Source organism: Onthophagus taurus, chromosome 2, assembly GCF_036711975.1.
Source record: "Onthophagus taurus isolate NC chromosome 2, IU_Otau_3.0, whole genome shotgun sequence".
Lineage (NCBI taxonomy): Eukaryota > Metazoa > Arthropoda > Insecta > Coleoptera > Scarabaeidae > Onthophagus > Onthophagus taurus.
This window is the reverse complement of record NC_091967.1, coordinates 8,415,939-8,437,112: the sequence shown is the minus strand read 5'-3', so window position 1 is coordinate 8,437,112 and position 21,174 is coordinate 8,415,939. Positions and strand designations below refer to the sequence as shown.

Genomic DNA, 21,174 nt, shown 5'->3' with positions numbered 1-21,174 from the left:
GTTATAATTTTGAAATGTTAAATAATACAAAATTTGCATTAGATTCTGTAATCATCTCTGGAGAATTATAGTAGCGAACCAACAATAAATTTGCAAAACTGTTATAGAATAAACACTAGCCAATTTATCAGGACGTAATACCCCCGGAAATTAGATCGAGCTCGAGCGGTCTTGAAATCCTTGTGCAAACCATGCCACTCTACAATATTTCACCAGCCAACCCCAATTTATCACTATTTATTCAAACCGATCCTCTCTTTCTCCCTCACTCGTTATCTTTTATGACGTCAAAACTAACCAAATATCTTCTTCATACCTAACAAGATGTTTAATATAACTAGGAAAGGCTCTCAACTGGTAAATTCAGAATAATTTTAAATATGGTGTAAACATAGAGTTTCTCTTTAGATATTTGTTATATAATTGTGATGTTTATATTTGATAACTCAAAAGCGATATAGTAGGAAAAAGATTTAAATTTATTAAGCGAGAACAACGAACAAGAGTGGAAATATAGAACTCGAGAGGGTTGAGTGGAAGAGAGGTAGAGTTGATAGAGGAAATGATAAGATAAATATAAGGTCGAAGGATATAAACTGATTTACTGCGCCACTGGGAACAAAAGTAAAACTTTCTAATAAGCAATTAGCTAGTTTACCAAATAACTGACTGGTAAAGTATAAACACACGAATAATTTCATTAGATATGGTGTTGAGGGAGAAGGTAACCCTCATACAAATCTATGCACCAATATAGGATGCAGAAACTACACAGAAGGAGTCGTTTTATACAAACATGGGACAGGGCTAAAGAGAGATCGAGACATGTAATTATTGGGAGGAAAAACAAGGGAAAGAATGGACTACAATACAATACTAAAAGTAGCCGCAGAGCTATGTGAGAAAAAGAGAGTAGTCTAAGGCTTAAAATAACATGATTTTGTGGTGAGGAGGTGAAACAGGAAGCCAAAGAAAACAAAGGTCATTGAAAAGGAATTTTCAGACGAAAAGAGAGCTACATAAATAGCAGGAACGAAGCAAAAGAAAGTAGTGAGAGAGGCAAAGAGTAAAATATGTGAAAACTTCGGAAAGTCTCCTTCCTTAATTTCAATAAATACGGCTTCCAGGAATTTTTAAATTAGCATCTTTTTTGACACTTTTTAGGTTATACGAAAATGTAAGTTTTGTTTCGACATTTTTTTTCTCAATATTTTTCCAATCCAACCCAACAATTATTATACATCATTCTAAAGAGAAAGCTTTGAGCTTTAATTTAGAACAAGTCTCATTCCTTAATTTCAATAAATACGGCTTCCAGGAATTTTTAAATTAGAAATTTTTTGACATTTTTAGGTTATACGAAAATGTAAGTTTTATGTCAACATTTTTTTTCTCAAAATTTTTCCAATCCAATCCAACAATTATCATACATCATTTTAAAGAGAAAGCTTTGAACTTTAATTTAAAATAAGTTTAATTCCTTAATTTCAATAAATACGACTTCCAGGAATTTTTAAATTAGCATCTTTTTTGACACTTTTAGGTTATACGAAAATGTAAGTTTTATGTCAACATTTTTTTTCTCAATATTTTTCCAATCCAACCCAACAATTATTATACATCATTTTAAAGAGAAAGCTTTGAACTTTAATTTAAAATAAGTTTCATTCCTTAATTTCAATAAATACGACTTCCAGGAATTTTTAAATTAGCATCTTTTTTGACACTTTTAGGTTATACGAAAATGTAAGTTTTGTTTCAACATTTTTTTTCTCAAAATTTTTCCAATCCAATCCAACAATTATCATACATCATTTTAAAGAGAAAGCTTTGAACTTTAATTTAAAATAAGTTTAATTCCTTAATTTCAATAAATACGACTTCCAGGAATTTTTAAATTAGCATCTTTTTTGACACTTTTAGGTTATACGAAAATGTAAGTTTTATGTCAACATTTTTTTTCTCAATATTTTTCCAATCCAACCCAACAATTATTATACATCATTTTAAAGAGAAAGCTTTGAACTTTAATTTAAAATAAGTTTCATTCCTTAATTTCAATAAATACGACTTCCAGGAATTTTTAAATTAGCATCTTTTTTGACACTTTTAGGTTATACGAAAATGTAAGTTTTGTTTCAACATTTTTTTTCTCAATATTTTTCCAATCCAACCCAACAATTATTATACATCATTCTAAAGAGAAAGCTTTGAGCTTTAATTTAGAACAAGTCTCATTCCTTAATTTCAATAAATACGGCTTCCAGAAATGTTTAAATTAGCATCTTTTTTGACACTTTTAGGTTATACGAAAATGTAAGTTTTGTTTCAATTTTTTTTTTCGCAATATTTTTCTTATCCAACCCAACAATTATTATACATCATTCTAAAGAGAAAGCTTTGAGCTTTAATTTAGAACAAGTCTCATTCCTTAATTTCAATAAATACGGCTTCCAGAAATGTTTAAATTAGCATCTTTTTTGACACTTTTAGGTTATACGAAAATGTAAGTTTTGTTTCAACATTTTTTTTCTCCATATTTTTCTAATCCAACCCAACAATTATTATACATCATTTTAAAGAGAAAGCATTGAGCTTTAATTTAGAACAAGTCTCATTCCTTAATTTCAATAAATACGGCTTCCAGGAATTTTTAAATTAGCATCTTTTTTGACACTTTTAGGTTATACAAAAATGTAAGTTTTGTTTCAACATTTTTTTTCTCAATATTTTTCTAATCCAACCCAACTATTATTATACATCATTTTAAAGAGAAAGCATTGAGCTTTAATTTAAAATAAGTTTCATTTCTTAATTTCAGTAAACACGGCTTCCAGAAACTTTTGAATTAGCATCTGTTTTGACACGTAGATTATGCAAAAATGTTAATTTTTGCTCAATATGTTTTTATTAATATATATGTAATATATATATAACCCGAATTATTCTAGTTCTAAGTCTAGTGTTAGATCAAGTGTTAGTGTTAACTCTACTTTTAATTGTTGTTAAGCGATAGGTTGTTGCACTATTCGCACTATAATGTTAAAAAATGTTTTAGTGTCAGTTACAAATAACATTGTAGAGATTATACTTCGTTAGAAACTTAGACTTTGAGTTAAATGTGATTAACGGGCTTTAAGAAATAAATAAATTTAAGTCCGAAAATGGTAGAAACGCGCATTCGTCCGTATCTTTAATTCAACGTTTCCGGGATGGCCTTTACCTAAATTCCATTAGTCGGATGGACTTTTAAATCGACCGCCTTCTTTAAACGTACCGTACACGCCCGTTTTCTTTCGTTGAATCCTATTCTTTATTTGAATAAACCAGTTGTCTTGTTGTAAAATAATATTAAACGTAGTTATTTTTAGAGGCTTTTAATGAAAATCTAAATTGGTTTTGGTGTAGAGGTGTTTAACAGCTCTTAAGCTGATGTTAAACCCGTTCGTATAGGAGAATAGGGACCCTTCGGGTTGGGTATAGAGATGAAAAGGGAAAGTGATAGGTAATAATCACGCAATAAGCGATTATCCTCGATACCTCTTATCTACCCCATTTTAGGGGTTTACTTGTTCGAGTGCAATTATTTGCGGATAATGTCCGAACTTAATCCGACCAATGTCGGTCAAAATCCATCTCTTGAAAGAGCTTTTATTAATCGAGTATCAAAAAACAGTTTTTTTAAAACCATTTTATTTCTTTTTTTTGTTAAAACTACTTCTCTCGTTGTCTCGTTTTCTTGTCTGCTTGTATTAGGTTATGGTGTCAAGTGTGGATTGCATCAGATGCCGACAAAGAGAGACGAACCTTCTGTAGGTGTCACGTTCATTTGCACATGATATATTGTACAAGACACCGCATGTCTTCGCACCAGATGTTAGTTTTCGGTTTGGAAAATGTCTTCTCGAGATAAATTTTTTTTATATTAGATATAAAGTCAATTAATAGTGTATTTTTAAAGGAAGCAAAATTGTTGTCGATAAATTGGAGATAGATATTTATTGTAGAAGAAGTTAGAAAAGATGGTAGAGCGGGCGCGATTCAATTCCTTCCGGTCTTGCTTTATTCATGAGACCTTGATCCGAGCTACGGACTGATAAATAAAAGGGGGCGCCCCGTGTAAATAATTGAAAGAGCCGCTGACGCAGAATCGCCGACGGAAGCGGAAAAAGAACTCAACCCCTAAATGGCCCTACTCCACTCAGAATTTAGGTGGTTCTATTTACGTTTTTAATAGAAATCTTTTATTCCAACACACTCAATCAGATCATTTAGAAACTTCAATCAATTTATTTTTCAAAAAATATTTTATACATTCATTTTTATTACTTGAAATAAGACAAAAATACCATTTTTATCTTTATTTCTTTCCAACAAAGAATTTTTCCTCTTATTTGCTTAAAAATAACCAATAACTTTTCCCCTTCGCCTTCGGAAGTCTCGGTTAAGATGGATGGAAATTAACTCGAAAAGCAGCTTCTGAAAGTGAAAACCTTTTTGAGCCATATTTTAGCCATTTTTCGCCTTCCTGCCGTGAATTTCCGCGACGGCGGCAGCGGCGGCTGTGGCGATATTTACGGTTTAACGGTGGAAGGAGGCTAAAAAGGTCGCAGAGATTACGTTCGCAAATTTGACTTCGGAGTGATTTATGAGCGCTTAACGGGTACCCTACGACGACGACAACGCTAAACGTCGAGCCGGTGGCGACGTTGTCGACGTCTCGTGACGCGCACAAAGCACCCCAACAGCTAAATAGTTTAACACCTTCGAGAAATTACGAAAATTTTAAATGAAATGTTAAGTATTTTCAAATCTGGTTTTAACCTAATTAGAAACATAAGTGGTCTCTAAAGTTTTCTGCCAATGTTACTCTGAATTAGCAACTACTGAAACAGCTCTCCTTCTTTCTTAAAGTTGGTTAAACAGTGGGGTTCCCCGAAAACTTCACTAGGTCGTTTATTGAAAGCGAAGTATCATGTTGTCCAATTTGTACGGACACATCCATTTCAATCTTTTTCCTCTTCCCCGATGTCGCAGTCATTGAAAATGAACACGTGGAGTCTTGGTCTTGACTTCCAACAATCGGAATACACTGTCTGAGCATCCTTCTGTGGCGATCCTTCTTGTTGTCACTTCCCATTTTTTCAAATGCAAAATCTTTTTAATAAAAACGATGGAGGATGATCTGTTTTTATTGCTTCCTCGATGCTCTTTTCCTCCAATATTCTATTTCTTGACACCTTTTCCACCCCATTCTGTTTAAGATAGCCAAATGTATGATGGAATACTAAATGGGCGAAAAGAGACAAAATCAAGGTCAAGAGTTGTATTGTATTTGGTTGGATCATTTTTTGGGTTAAGAGCTTTTCAAGCAAAAACGTACCATTACAGGAACATTGCGTGTAAATAAACGTCAAGTTCTCCATGAATTTTTGTCATATCGTATCCAGAATGCTTTGGTGTTACAGGTCAACTTACATTAGTATCCTATGAGCCAAAAATTTGTTTACTGACTGTTTCACAGTACTGATAAAGTAGGTAAAATAACCCAGAAATAAATATCCATTGTAATCTGTACCAAATTTGTTGTTTGTTCTACGCAGATTCAGCAAAATATCAAAGAATGTGTTTTAACATGGAAAGATTAAAAAAAATGAGCAATGCCTTCCAGAAAAGGAAAGTTGAGTTAGGTTAGTTTTGTTTATAAATGTCGGCCAGTTTTCTTTTGAACCCTAATTACAGCGTGAAGGAATGTCGGTTTTCCCTTGTACCCCAATTATAGCGTGAAGAAACCCTAATTAAAGCGTGAAGAAATATTAAGACCGGTGATTTTCGTTTGTAACCCTAATTAAAGCGTGAAGGAATGTTAGGATAGGTCAGTTTTGTTTCCACCTGTCAATCATCCCGCAAAAAAAATATTGGGTAAGGTTAGTTTTGTTTACATCTGTGAATTACACAGAAACTCTAATTAAAGTGTGACGGAATGTCGGTTTTCTTTTATGCTCTAATTATAGCGCGAAGAAACCCTAATTAAAGCGTGAAGAAATGTGAAGACAGGTAGCTTCTGTTTGAAACCCTAATTAAAGCGTGAAGGAATGTTAAGACAGGTAGTTTTCTTTTGAAATCCCAATTATAGCGTGAAGAAACCCTAATTAAAGCGTGAAGGAATGTTAGGATAGGTCAGTTTTGTTTTTACCTGTCAATCATCCAGCAAAAAAAAAAATTGGTTAAGGTTAGTTTTGTTTACATCTGTCAATCACACCGGAAAAAATGCTTGGTAAGGTTAATTTTTACTTAAATTTTGAAATTCATTGTAAAGTATTATTTAGTTTTGATATGCTTTGACGTTTAACAATTTAACATCGACCTAAGCTTACTACCCAGATATGTAATGACTTAAGAACATTAGTTTGTATTAGTGATAGAACGGATAGTGATACCGGATATTCGGCATCCCCTTCGGCCGGATATCCGGATATCCGGCATATCTATCCGGCCATTACGGTTATAATTTCTGGTACATTTCTGAAGTGATACCCTACATAGCCACATTATTGCGATATTTGAATAAAAATTAAATTAATAAGAAAGCTGATTAGATACAATGTCAACTTATTTGGATCCAAGATACAAAATGTCCTTTTTTTGATGCTGATTTAACTACCGAAGCAACTCTAAAAAGAGGATACTTTAATTAATAATCGAAAGTGATAACAGCGACAGTTCTGTTAGTAATGTATGTGATGATGAATTACAAGCGAAGAGAAGTAAACTAGACGAAACTGTAACAAGAGATTTTGTGGATCGTATTGAGATTGTTACATTGAGGTTGGTAAAGATAAACCTGATATAAATAAAGTTGTATTCAATGAAAAAAGTCCTATTGGGGTTGAACTGGATTATTATCTGCAGTGTCCAACACCTAAAACAGATACTAATTCCTGTGAATGGTGAAGTACGAATAGGTTTTTAGTATCCGGTACCCGGCTGGATGTTAAAAAATGGCCGGTCAGATACCAGATAGTTGCCGGATATCCGTTCCACTACTAGTTTGTATCATAATATGGTTATCATACATACCATCATAATATTGCATCTTTGATAATAAGTGAGAGTTGCGTTTGTCTTTTTCGCAAATTTTTCAGTTTTTGCTGATAGTTCGAAAACAAAAGACGATAGCTGTCTTTGTGACGATGCCGTACATCTTTCAAGATGGCTAAACCCGATACGAGTACTAGGTCTAGTTTTAGTTCAATAAAAATATGCAACATAATGATGATCACTAGAACTAACATTAGACCTGGAACTAGAAACATTCAGACATGTTGCATTTTATGTGGGACAAAGTAAGGAGGTACAGGTGGTTTATGGAAATATATTTTTGTATATTGCATTTTCAGTGAAATTCACAACAAAATATACAGATTGATGTAATGACAGAAGCTACCATAATCAATTTCTATAAAAATTAACATAGGAAATAGCAACGCCTAATGTACGGCATAGAAAATTAAACGGTAAAAACATCGACATGTTATTGATGATAAATCCACAAGAAGAGTTTCTACTTTCACCAGCAAATGTGTTGCAAAAAATGCTACTAGTTCTAGATGCGCATTTTGCCCTAGAAAACATGACCAAAAGTCGAGAATATCCATGTGGAAAAACCGTATATAATCTTCACAGCATAGAAGTAAAAAAATATTATTGTCCCAGTTGTGAACAATAACTAATTATTACCTGTATTACATACCGACTTGTTTTTCTTAAAATATAAAATATTTTGTTTTGTATATTTTGACTTAAAACAAAACACCCCACGTTTCGTAGTAATAACTGAGTTGCTCCGCAGGGTCTTTGATGCATATTCCATTAGCACAGTCACGAGAGGGTTAAATATAAATTCTCTATAGAACTAACAAAAAAAATGTAAGTAGATTACTATTTTAAGTGATGGGTGGTAGCTAAGCTTCCGGATTCGACGGAAACGAATGAACATTTACGATTACACCGAAAACGAGGAGTCGTTAAGACACCGGCCACCAGAGATTAGGTTGGCTCTCTAATTTGAACTTACCACGTAAACCGCTCCCAGAGGCATCACTAAACAGGCCACCATTAAATCTGCAACCGCCAACGACACTATCAGGTAATTGGCAACGTTTTGTAGATTCCTCTCGAGGAGTATTGCTGCTATCACAAATACATTACCTAAAATAAAAAAAAAATATTAACATACTTTTCAATAATGAAAAGAAAACCATATTTATCTAAGAGATTATATTTAAAAGGTTTAGGTTACAAAAAGCTAAAAGTGCTTCCGACAATAACACCACATCCATTTTTCTTTCATAAAATGATATAGCGCCATATAAACACATTTGTGTTTTTATGGGGATCGTATAAAAGGTTTTCAGTGGATTATATAAGATATTTTTCTCCGTCACAATACAATTTTAAGATGCAACTTTAACGTAAATAAACACTCTATTCATAAATCCCATTAAAACTGTTGAAACGGTTAGTAAAGGAAGTTTCTTTAAAGAGAAATGACAGTTCTAATTTCTGCGTTTTAATATAACAGAGACCAACTGAGAAGTCGTTGCAATTATATGCTAATATCGGTACTACATCATTTCCACCCGAGACAAACTTTAAATATTCACGGCGGCTTTTCGCAGGTAATTAACCGCCTTAACGAGAACTCGACGCTTTTCCCTTTTCAGCAACCACGTCGAAGAAGAGGCGAGTTTCTGCATTTTGTGATGCTCGAGAGAGAATCGCAATTGCTCACTCTCCGCTTTTTGGTTTTGGTTGGGTTTAATTAACGTCGAAAGAGCCCCTTTTAATCTACGAATGACAATAATGGTAAAGAGAGTTGGTGGAAGTTTTTAAAATTTAAATGATCAAGACGAAAAAAATCTAAAAACTAACCCGATTTAATTTTATTTTTATTTTTCTACAAAATCTATAAAAATGGCGCTCCAGTCTTTCGTTTCAAAAAGAAATTTTCATGGGAAATTGCTGATGGAAACTTTTCGTCGAGGTTTTAAGGGTCGTAGTAAAAATTTACGGAAGCGAACGTCCGTTTTAAAGGGGGCGCCACCGGACGACTACGATCCGAACGATAAAAGTTATTCTCGCGGAAGGCGCTTGTTGTCAATGTTTTCAATAACGCGGAAGTCGAACGTTTTACGTTTAAAACCGTAAAAAGGGGGACAGTAAAATTTAACGATTACCGAAATATAAAAAACCCACCAAAACTTACTTTCGAAACGAAGAAACGACATTTTAGCACATCAAAAAGGGTTAAAAATACTTTATTATAATTAAATACATTATCATTATATCTACATTTTTTAAAACGAGATTGAAGATTTTTCAGATACCAAGTTAAGTATCATCAACGCTTAACAATAGGGAGCTCGGATTCATTCAGAAATCCTTCGACCTCTCAAGTTTAAACTCATCCTCTGACGAGTACCACTTACCTATGACGGTGACAAGTATCATAAGACCCAGAAGTATGGAAAGGAGGATCATAAGTATCAAGTCGGCGAGAGGCTCAGTTCCTTCGCCATCGAGAAGAGTGTCGTTAGAGGTGTGGTTCGCGATGTTTGTTAAGTTGGTAAGATTCAAATAGAACTGCTCCAGCGAAGATTCGTGCTCGTAAAATGACTCAACGAATGGTATTCGTTGAGTTCTATTCCATTGCGACCCTACAAAAAAAAGATATAAAATAGAAAATGAAGGGAAATCTTATCACGTATATTCAAGGATGTTTTGTGGTCGCTGAAGCAATAAATTTCTACCTCCGGAGCACTATAATTTCCGATACCCGCCTCCACCATTGCCTTTCATCGTTGATTAAGCGGCTCTGCCCTGGAGGGGCCTCGTGTATTTGCACAACTCCTCTTGTTTACGCATAATATCGAACTCTAGGGATTTGTATAAAATTAGGTTAAATTTTTTTAATTTAAAAAATGACATATTACTCGATTGTATATTCATTAAAAATTTATTTATAAAATACATTAATATCTAGATTTAACTTTTTAATTAAAAATTTATTTAATTAATGCGAAAATTTGTCGCAAAAGGTACAATTATTTATTACGACTGCTACATCACGGGAACAGGTGCACAACTCGACGGCCCGTTCGTGACGTCACGTATGAATAGGCAACTAGTTTCACACTTTGATGCTTAATTTTTCTATTTGTGTTTTGTAATGTTGTTAGTTTGAGTCTTAATAAGGATCATAACATGAAAGAAAAATCTTGATCGCGTTAGTTGTGTTCTACTTTTAAAACTTTCCAAAGTACGAATTTCTTTGAAGACAAAATGGAAAATTTGGTAAAGTTTGGTAAATGTCGTGCGACAAATTTGATAGAACTATTTTTGTTTTGCTTGTTTCGACATCGATTGGTCTCTGCAGCTAAGGAGATTTACCAGAAAACGCAACAATGCCTCTGACACAACTCAGAGCTCTTTTGATTTTGAACATTAGTTCTTTGTCTTTTGAGAAATGCTTTGAGCAACATCGCTCTGCAAAAACTTTCGTTCCTACGATTTGTTAGATCTCTACGCAATGAACATATCAAATCATATGGTTGTATTAGAAAAAAATCGAGAAAAAATACGTTCTCTGAAAATATTAAATCAGCAAATTACAATCAAAGTAGGCGCCGAAATAACGCCGTTGACAGCTTTAAATGTCAAAAATATTACGAATTATATTATTCAAAAGACGCATTTTTTTTTCAATTTTCTTCTTATACAACTATATGATTTGATATGTTCATCGCATAGAGAGACTTATCCTCTATCAAAGTATGCAAAAAAATATATAATCCCATTTAAAATAACAATGTTGGTTGCCATAGCAACCAAACAAAACACAATACAAACAAGAAAATATCGCCAAAAAATGCGCCATGATTAATAAAGAAATTTGTATTTGAAACATTTTTCTTTAAAACCACAAATGGTGAAGTTATTGGTTATATTCCAGACATTTGACACACCCTGTATAGGTTATTCATTATTTAAGAGTATCTTTAAAAGGCGCGACGTCCAGTCTATATAGTCTATACACACACCAGCACCATCTTTTCCGATTGGACAGAACCCTCTCTCGCCGCATGGCTAAATAAAATATGCTTCTCGTTAAGAACACATCAAGCTACCACCTGTTTATAATTAAATTCTTTTCGTCACATAGTTTTTAAGAAAAAGAAATTGCAAATTAGCTAAACCTGTCAACATCAAAAAAATCGGCTACTCTTTTTATTTAACTTGCTATAAGAAGAAAACCGCGGCCATAAAAATCTTCAAATTCACATTAGGTAGAAATGTTTAGTGATTACAACAAACTTTACCGCTATTTTTTTCATTGAGAAGATATCGATCTCTAAATTGAGGAGCCTTGCCTTTGGGCACGAATAATAAGATGTTAAAAAGCTTTTAAAGTCAAAACAAGTAAACAACAACTCCAACTCAACAAAAATCGGGTGGAACTATATACTGTACAAAATTTGTTATAAATAACTCACTGCTTAGACATCGGTTGAAGTGAATGAGACAACAGAAGTTTTCAGAGATGCTTAAGAGATGGTTCTTTAGAATTCGCGGCGCGGCGTGGTTTGTAAACTTAACTTTGACATTTGAGATCGCCCTAACGATTTATAACAATACGGGACTTATATACAGGGTGAGTTTTTTGCCATGTTTAGTATAAAGATCTTGAAAACTAGCGGAGATAGAGAGACGATTAAATAGGGAAAGAATTGCAGTTTCATGAACTCAATTTAATGAGCTTTTTGTTTTTTGGATAAAATCGTCTTTTTCTTATATCGTTCGATACCTATTGCTCCGCTATTATTGATTTTAGGAAAAATGTGTAAAGGAAAAATTTGTAGGGTATGACATATTTAATAAAGCAGTCTAATTGATTTTTTTATTTTAGCAATAATTTTTGAGTCATGACACAAATTTGAATTTTTCTAATAGTAGAACCATAGTTGACAACGACTTTATAAAAAAGGCCTTCTCTCAACGATTCTAATGATATACCACTTGACATAGATATTTTTATTAATAAATAAATTATACCCATTTATTCTTTTAATTGGAAAACTGTTCAGGTAGTATGCTATGGAAACAATTGATAGATACGTTTGGTTATGACAGCTTAAGGCAAAGTGGCGTGTTCAGAGCTCATTAAATTGAGTTTATAAAACTGCAATTCTTTCCCTATTTCATCGTCTCTCTATCTCCGCTAGTTTTCGAGATCTCCTTACTAAACATGGAAAAAACTCACCCTGTATTCATCGAAAAACGAACAGTATTTTAATAAATTTAACCGATTTTACATAAATTTTATGAATACGTATTTTTTAATACTAAACAGTTTTCTTTAAATTTGAATACAGAATACACCAACTAAATAATTCGTTGCGTTACTCCGTATAAATCAAAATTATGGTTTCCTTTATTGCTTTGCGAAATTCGATGTAACATTTGTAGGTAGTTTCTGAATCCACATAATAGAAAGCGAACGTTTTTTTTGCTCGTTTTTACTCGTTTATACCTGGTTTCTATTTTCTTTTCGTTTCGAAACCATAAAAGAACATAAATCCATAAAATATATTCGATCTAGATACACGAAAAATGTTATTTCCCCGACAATTCCGTCTACCGAACAATAAAATCTAATAATACAATAATTTATTTACTTACCTTGTGTCGCATTTTCATCCCTTTGAAGGGCAACCCCCTCGATGACGTCATCAAAAACCTCCTTCAATACCCTCAATGGCATTTTTCAAAACGAATTGATTTTACGACATCCTAGATTCTTTTTATTGTTGTAGATGATGATTTTTCTGGAACAATAAAAAACGGGATTATAGTTAAATTTTGAACGAAATCGTAAATTTCGAGATTAATTAATGATCGGAACAAGGTGTGCTGAAAATTTATTAAATCCAACTTTCTAGTAATTCGATGAAATTATTATTTGAGGAATTTGGGGCAAAAGGGGGTTTGTATTAATTGGAATAGGGCAGATGTTGCGTCTAATTGGTGTGAATTTCACGGTTTCCTAAATTGGGGGTTAATTTCGAACCCTTTTATAATTACCGATTATTCGTCTTAATTTGTTTTTGATTTAATTAGAACTGATTTGATTTTTTTTTATGTACTTTCATAACCGTCCACGGGATTATTAAAACTTTGAGCTAAAAAAGAAATTTAAAAAGGGCCTTTGCGGACTTTGTCGTCTCGTTTAAAAGACCGCAACGGCTTGGGGTTCTCCTTTTGACCGCGCAACAGACGATTTCTTTATTGCTAACTGACGTTTCTGGAGAAATTTAAAAAGGGACTTCGCTATCTTCATAAAAATCGAAACGAACCGAACGGACAGGGAAAAAAGAGCATCCAAACTCGGTTGTGGTGGTCGTTTTCTGCGCGCACTTTGTAAGGCGATCCTTCACCATGGATTTAAGTAGACATCGTCGTCGTCAAGGGACGCATCTACCGCCACCGAAAGAAGAGCCACTTGACCTCTGTCGGTATTGTACTGTACGGACCGTGTTTTCAAAAGCGATTCTCATTTTTATTGCTGCCCAACAGTAAGAAATTTTACTCTCCTTGGGATACGGAACAAGTTGTTGCAGATGTTCTCAAGTTTACTACTTATGTTTTCAAGTACATACTAAGAAATATTTTTAAATCACACTATTAATATTATCTACAGTGTGTTAATTAATTATCGTACCCGACGTCATCATTGCGAGCATGCAACCAATATTACAGTGCAATACGCATCGTACGTAAATCGCGTATTGAAATAAAAATACTGTGATATTGGTTGCATACTTGCAATGATGACGTCGGGTACTATAATTAATTAACACACTGTATTTAGTTTAATATTAGTAAGTTATTCCCCAAGTTGATCTATTCCATGTTCATGAATAAAGGCGGGGAATTCCACGAGTTTTCCTGCTATATTGAAGTACAACTATCCTTCCATCGCTTTGTCGCTTGGACGCTGACTTTCCATTTCTAGCAATTTAATTAATTTTTAGTGTCGTCGAAGAAATGAAATTGACAGTTTCCTGTAAATTACGGTACTATCACTAAAAATTAAAAAAAAACATATTTCTCCAATCCAAAACAATGCAATCCATTAAATATTTCCATATTAACAGTTGGTCTAATAAACATAATTATTTCTTTTTAAATACCAGAAAAATAATACCCCGTAATTTAAATACCGCCTCTTAATTTACAGGAAACTGTAAAAAACTCAAAAACCGCTCAGGTTCGCGAAAGCCGCAACTTTCTATATTTCATAATAACTGAGGTACCCATCGAAATTTGGATACCCTGTACACCTCTTCTCGGGATGTAGCATGTAGCAGTCTTCTTAGATTAATTCATTCTTGTATTATTTTTTTTACTACTAATCTAAGATAATTAAATCATCTTAATAGATTAATTATAAATTAGATTACGAAATATAGAAACGAGTTCACGCAGTTAGTGAACTGAACAAAGTCATAATCTGTTTATACAGAGATCCACTCGGCGAAAATAAACACGACGCTGAAACTATTTGCATGTAACCCCCGCAGCCAGAAAGGGATCTCCTTCTAATAACATTAAAAGAAAAATGAACAAAACGAAAGGCGCGTTGGATCGTGCCGTTTTCAAATAACATTTTGTCTCTCCCTCTTACATGTGCGCATTGTAAATTTAGGACGCTTCTGCACGATGAGAAGCAGCACTTTCGTAGCGTCGTCGTTTACTTTCACAAAGTACGTACAGAATGTACAGAAAAGTAGAGATAATGCGGCAGGTAACGTTATTAGACTAATATGATCCGAAAGCGGCGACGAGATGCTACTTTTATAAAACCCCCTTGGAGTTGTAAAATCCATTTTGAACACAACACGGGATGCATTTTCGTAAATTCAATTAAAAAAAATTTTATGAAATATATATCATCTCAACTCATCGTAGAAAATTAACGTTCACATCGTTAATTTTGTATAATTGTCGAATTTTAGTTTGTCGAGTGGCTAAATACAAAACTAACACGACCGATGGCGTTTTCGTTATAATACGAGTGGGGAAATTTATCACTGAAATTTGCAATTTGCCAAATTCAATAAGCGCGCAGGCTTATTGTGGCTTTTGTATGCCTCGGCCGTTTAATAAAGAGATATCGTTAAAATTATACGTACAAATCAATTCGCGTCTCGCCCGTTTCGATTGACGTCTAAATATTCGATGGAACTGGGGGGAAATCGAAGTTCGAAGAAGTGGAATTAAAGTTCGTTCTCTCCCTGCGAATTGAAATAAAACGGGGGTGGTAAAGCAAAATGAAACGATCTCACTCCGGTTGGGTTCAAAGTTGAAATTCATGGAAAATTTTCAGCGACGGACGATTTTTTAGTTTTCAAATCGGCGCGCTGGAATGGAACTGGGGTGGAACTTCTGCATTGTTAAACAAATAACTCTCTAGCAGATGTCGCCAATATGGCACCGAGTTTTATTATTATCATCTTTCTCTTCCGGCTTTTTTTTCTCTTCCGGTTAAAATATGAACCAAATAATATATTTTTTAAATCTCAAATAGACCGACTATAAAGCAAAATAATGATTTTAGTATCCATTTTAGATGAAAAGAATATATCTCGATAAAAGTTAAACTCCTCTAGGTCATAGCTACCAATTAGTAAAGCAATTCGATTCGACTGTATTTCAGTATTTAGTACCCAACGGAGTACGAATCGAATGCCGTTATAGTAGTCAATTTATAGGAAAAACGAGACGTCGATAATATACGTTATAGAGGATTTGGTTTTCTGTTTTTGTTGCAGCCGACAACGTTCTCTCTTAAATACTTGCTCTCTCTCTCCAGTTTTCATCCCTGCCCATAACACGGAGATATGAAAACATGGAGAGAACTAAAAAAGGGATGGGAGGTCGACATTTACTAAACATTCGCGAATCTAAATCGAATCGTCCCTATGAATTATCGCAGCTTTTTCATCTCTCTTTTTTAACCAATTTTTTTTTTGGGCTTTTTCGATCGATCAATATACAGGATCATACAAATACGATGAAGGATGAGAAATGCAACGAGTTTGACAATAATTTGCTAAAAATATTGAAAATATCAAATTTTCCTTTAATTCATTTCAATGATATTTGATAATATGTAGTTGAATTAACAAGACAAGTTCATTTTTGACAGATTTAACGTTATTGGCGTTTTCTTGTTCAGTAGTGATAGAACGGATAGTAAATTTGCAAAAAGCCTGATACCGGATATTCGGCATTCCCTTCGGCCGGATATCCGGCATATCTATCCGGCCATTATGGTTATAATTTCCGGTACATTTCTGAAGTGATAAAAATGAAATTAATAAGAAAGCTGATAAGATATGTCAACTTAAAAAAGTCCTACTGAGGTTGAAGTTGATTATTATCTGCTGTGTTCAACACCTCAAAGAGATACAAAGAAATTGTTGTGAATGGTGGAGTACTAAGTAATAGATTTTTATCCGGCCGGATTTAAATAAATGGCCGGATACCGCATACTTGCCGGATATCCGTTCCACCACTATTGTTCAGTATCAAATTCTGCATCATACATTGCAAGCGACAAAAAAATGTTGGTTGTACACGATCGTATTAGTAGTTAACAATATTGAACAATAATTATAATCGTTACAATTAGATTAACAACACAACACCATACAATTAGATTATAATCGGCCAAGTTCTGACATTGAAAAGTGATAACTCACATTCAACGAATAGTAATGAAAAATATAGTTTTTTCTCACATAACTACAAGTCACTTGCAATAATTTCTTCATGCGGAATATAACTCAAAATACGGAGAGATTCACAGAGGAGCTTTGTGACAGACCGAAGTACTTGATGAAGGAGGGGTTGAGGAGGGGAAGAAGTAGGTGGCCAGTTAAAAATAAAGTCACGAATGCTACTTCATCTGGAAGATTGTAACTATCTTTATAGACTGCCAACTTGTTGGCAGCATGAGCCACTACATCTGAAAATTTGTAATGATCCTTTCAGGCTGCCAACTTGTTGTTCTAGTAGCAAGTCTGAAAGATATTGGATTTCGTTTGCATCAAAAGTTTCCCACTTCAAAGTATTATGTGGTTGGGTATAAATTTAGACATGTTACAACTTTTTTCCCAAAGCAGATTAATTTGTTCTTATCATTTTCATATCTCATTTCTACATCGTATTGTTTCATATCTTCATTCCATGCTTTATATCTAATCTTCTGTCAGAAGTATTTGGTATTCTGCTATTAATATGACTTGAGAATCAGAGCAAGCCATAACTTAAACGCAAAATTTCTTATCTGTATAATATAGTCTAGTAATAGTCTGCCAACATGTGTGACTTTTGTATTATTCGAGATACCCTTCAGTGACCTCAAAATAATATATAGGTTAAAGAGGTCACGCGGAAAATGTTACAAATGAAAATGTTTAAGAAAACTAGTCGTTTCAACAAGTTCTTAATACTAATGGTATAAGCCTTTAAAAGGTGAATACTGAAAAGGACTTGTTGCCAAACAATTAAATGCCAACGGCACGTTTCAAGCCCGTAAAGTAGATAACATCGGCAAGTTGCTTGGAAAACCCACTTCCCGATATATCACTCTCCAAAGTAGGAAAGTAATTTATCTTCCCTTTCACCAGTTTCACCATCTCCCATTTTCACTCGTCTGCCAGATCCATTTCGTATTTCTTAAATAAAATGTGTTTAATAATTTTATTATTTAGCCACTAACGATTTTGCGGCTATTAAATTAATTAATTTAAAAAATACACTAAAACAAGAGCTTTATTATTCATATTATATTAGAATTTTATTATTAATTCCCTTTTCGAGCGTCACTCATACATAAAACGGGGAGGGCGTTCTATTGCATAGCACCGCACGGGGTGTTCGTTCCATCTGGAAATTTAATTACTTTTACACAGCGTCCCTCCTCGTCCGGAATGTATATCCCGGTTGTAACCGCATGTTTATTTAATGAATGTGAGCCTAAGTTTTCTCCCCATGCTATACATCGACGCCTCTTTTAATTTAGTCACTTTATCGTTTTCACCTAGACAAATTCAAATAAACTCTATTTTACATGCATTAATAATGAACTTAAATTCCATTTTATCCTTAGATTTAAAAAAAAATCGATCACACCACAAAACACATTTTATAACAATCGGTCAACGGAATTGTGTCGAGAGAGAAAGCGAATGAACGGTCAGCGTATTATTATCGGAAATGGACATCTCGCTGACGTATTACAACGAAACCCGTGCGAAGCGTAATTTCCCGTATAACCGTGAAAAGTGGCGTTATTAAATTCGCGTTTCATTGTTGTCCCCAATGATGATGGTAAACGATGATTCGGTTTAAATGTCAATTTTGACAGTGGTATTCAATAATACTTATTTTTTTTTCTTGGTAAATTTTCTAGTGTTAGTAAAGGCGTTGCTATTAAAAAGATCGTTAAGATTTTTCGCATATACAGTTATTCGCTAAAGTGTTGACTGCTTTCATGATACATACGGTGCCGTTACATTAAATTATATTAGTCTCGTGAGTCTATAGGACGTCGTTTAGTGGACGATATCGGGCTCTGGATCGGTAATAACTGGCCCATGTGGTGCCAAACTGTGTTATATAACGACCCCATCTCAACCTCTCTCTCTCTCTCTCCTCTCTCTCATTTTATATCGAACGTTTTATACAGTTTTTTTTTCGTTTAATCGATCTGTTTGAACAATAAACCAAAAAAAATTCGTTTTCTCTACTTTCCAATTTGCAAACTCTATAGGAGAAGAGATTGAGAATGACAAATAATGAAAAATGTCAAAATTCCTTTTTCAAGTCGAGGTGTGTAGATTCCTCGTGACAAAATTGCACTGTTTTAGTGTAATTTTTAAATGTCAAATGAACTTGATCATGTTTGTTGAACAATTTTTAACTTTCCTTCTCTTTTTCTTCTTCGACATATTATAGGCTTTAGGTCTGTAATTTCCAACTTATCTTTCATCGTCATTCAAGAATTTTATTTATCCAACTTATCTGTTCTTTTTGAGATCTTGATGTCCATGATTTTATACATCTCTTTGGAGGTCTTCTCAGAAGTCGTCGTGTCCGTGGTCTACCAGTTGATTATGTATACAGTGAATTTCACTTAAGATGCAATATACAGGGTGATTCTCAACCTATACGCATAAACTTGAGGATTTATTTCTCGAGACAAATAATGACTAATAGGTGAAAAAAATTGTAGTAAAAGATTTTTAGTTTCATAGATATCCGATATATGCGGCGACATCTAGATAAGGTGCTTCCCGGAAGATAGTCAGGTAGAAGTAGTCCATTGGCCTCGCCATCTCGATCGCCCAACCTCAATCCTCTTGATTTTTATTTTTGGGGTTGCTTAAAAAGTTTAGTGTACGTCACCGAAGTTACTACAGAGCAAGGATTGCGAAATCAGATACAAACTGCTGCCGAGACAATCCGCTAACACCCTTAGGTTTAGGCCGCGCTATCATATCATCTCCAAAGGGTACAGTTTTTGCTTCCAGAAATCATCTTACACAGCAACACCAAACTATCTCATCTGTTTAGAACTGATACCACCATACTTATTTTATCTTCTGCAAAAAAAATGTTTACATACATTTAAGTGTGTCGTTTGCTCACGTCCTTCTGATTGCAAGAGTTGCCTAGACAAATGATGTATGGCGAAATTTAGTAACGAGATGAAGAATGACATGTACGGATCACACAATGTTGAGAAAAACGTTGAGAGCATCAAAAAGAATCAGATAGAACTCCGACGAAAAAACGTCAGGCAGCCTTCCTCTATTTCATTTATCTAACCAAAACTTAGAAAACTTAGTTTAGCCGTCTTGAGAGACGTGCGGCTAAATCCGAACGTCTCTAGTTCTCGGTCTAGTGGTAGTTCTAGTTTTACACTAGCACTATCACTAGAACTAACACAAGACCTAGAACTAGAATCATTCGGGTTTAGCCGTCTTCAGAGACGTGCGGCTAAATCCGAATGTTTCTAGTTTTAGTTTTACACTAGCACTATCACTAGAACTAACACAAGACCTAGAACTAGAATCATTCTGGTTTAGCCGTCTTGACAGACGTGCGGCTAAATCCGAATGTTTCTAGTTCTCGGTCTAGTATTAGTTCTAGTTTTAATTGTTATTCAGCGTTAGATTGTGGTATATTTTTATTGAACGAATGGTAGAACTAACACTAGACTATGGTTACTGTATTCATATATTGCGAATTTTATGAAATTCCGGGTATATGATGATCTCACATTTATGTCTTATATTTGTGTTTCCTTTTCTGTCTTTTAGTGTGTCCCTGAAATGTTTCTGAGTATCTTCAATCTTGTTGTTACAAAATTACTTTTCGTTCTTTTGTTGTCTGTTCTTGTTTCGAAAGCGTATGTGAGTACGGGTTTAACACAGTTTATTTTTACTTTTTCTGTATTTGCTAGAGTGTATCTTATTTGTCTATCTTTCCCCCGATTTTTAATATTCATTAGGGAAAAGATGAAACCCACCTTTTTCTTTCCATTCCATTAAAACTACCTTTCAACCAAAAAAACTAAAAAAAAAAACGAAAAAGTATCTAAATGAAAAGGAGATATGATTTCTTAAAAAGCTCTTCGGATCAAAGGCAAATAACTTTCCCTCCAGCGATTTTCGAGGGTTAACCAATTGGAGCCCGGAGATTCGCACCACGTCTCCTATTCACCTAATTAAGGTTAATTACTATTGCAGAAGGGCGTAAGCGCGCGCGCTGAAGAGAAACCTCCAGCTTCTCTGTTTCCGGTAACTTGACGGATCATACCCTCTTTGTCTTACTCGTTGTGCGTTGCCTTTAGGGGAGTAATTACGAACCTTCTGTTCCCTTGACGTACGTGCTCTCTTATAAATTATTCTTAAATTGCTTAGCGCGGTAGAAATTTTTCACTTTCAGACAGGTCTAAAACCACCTCCGAACAAAGATTTTTGCAATTTCAGAAACCACAGTGAAAATTAAAAAAAAAAACTAATAATTTAAAAATACTCT

At 34.1% G+C, this 21,174-nt stretch overlaps 1 protein-coding gene across 4 annotated transcripts in view; it reads right to left on the bottom strand.

Moving 5' to 3' along the window:
* Positions 1 to 21,174, bottom strand: part of LOC111427332 (5-hydroxytryptamine receptor-like) — a 72,903-nt gene that overhangs the window by 5,223 nt on the left and 46,506 nt on the right. For 3 of the 4 annotated variants that reach the window (XM_023062428.2, XM_023062430.2, XM_071194105.1), the window contains exons 3-5: positions 12,742 to 12,887; positions 9,492 to 9,719; positions 8,078 to 8,211 (exon numbers count right to left, since the gene is read on the bottom strand). In XM_023062428.2, the coding sequence (XP_022918196.2) occupies positions 8,078 to 8,211; positions 9,492 to 9,719; positions 12,742 to 12,823 (444 nt within the window). In that variant the 5' untranslated portion in view covers positions 12,824 to 12,887. Of the gene's footprint in view, positions 1 to 8,077; positions 8,212 to 9,491; positions 9,939 to 12,741; positions 12,888 to 21,174 lie in introns of those variants that run through there. The other variant, XM_023062427.2, reaches the window with a different exon arrangement.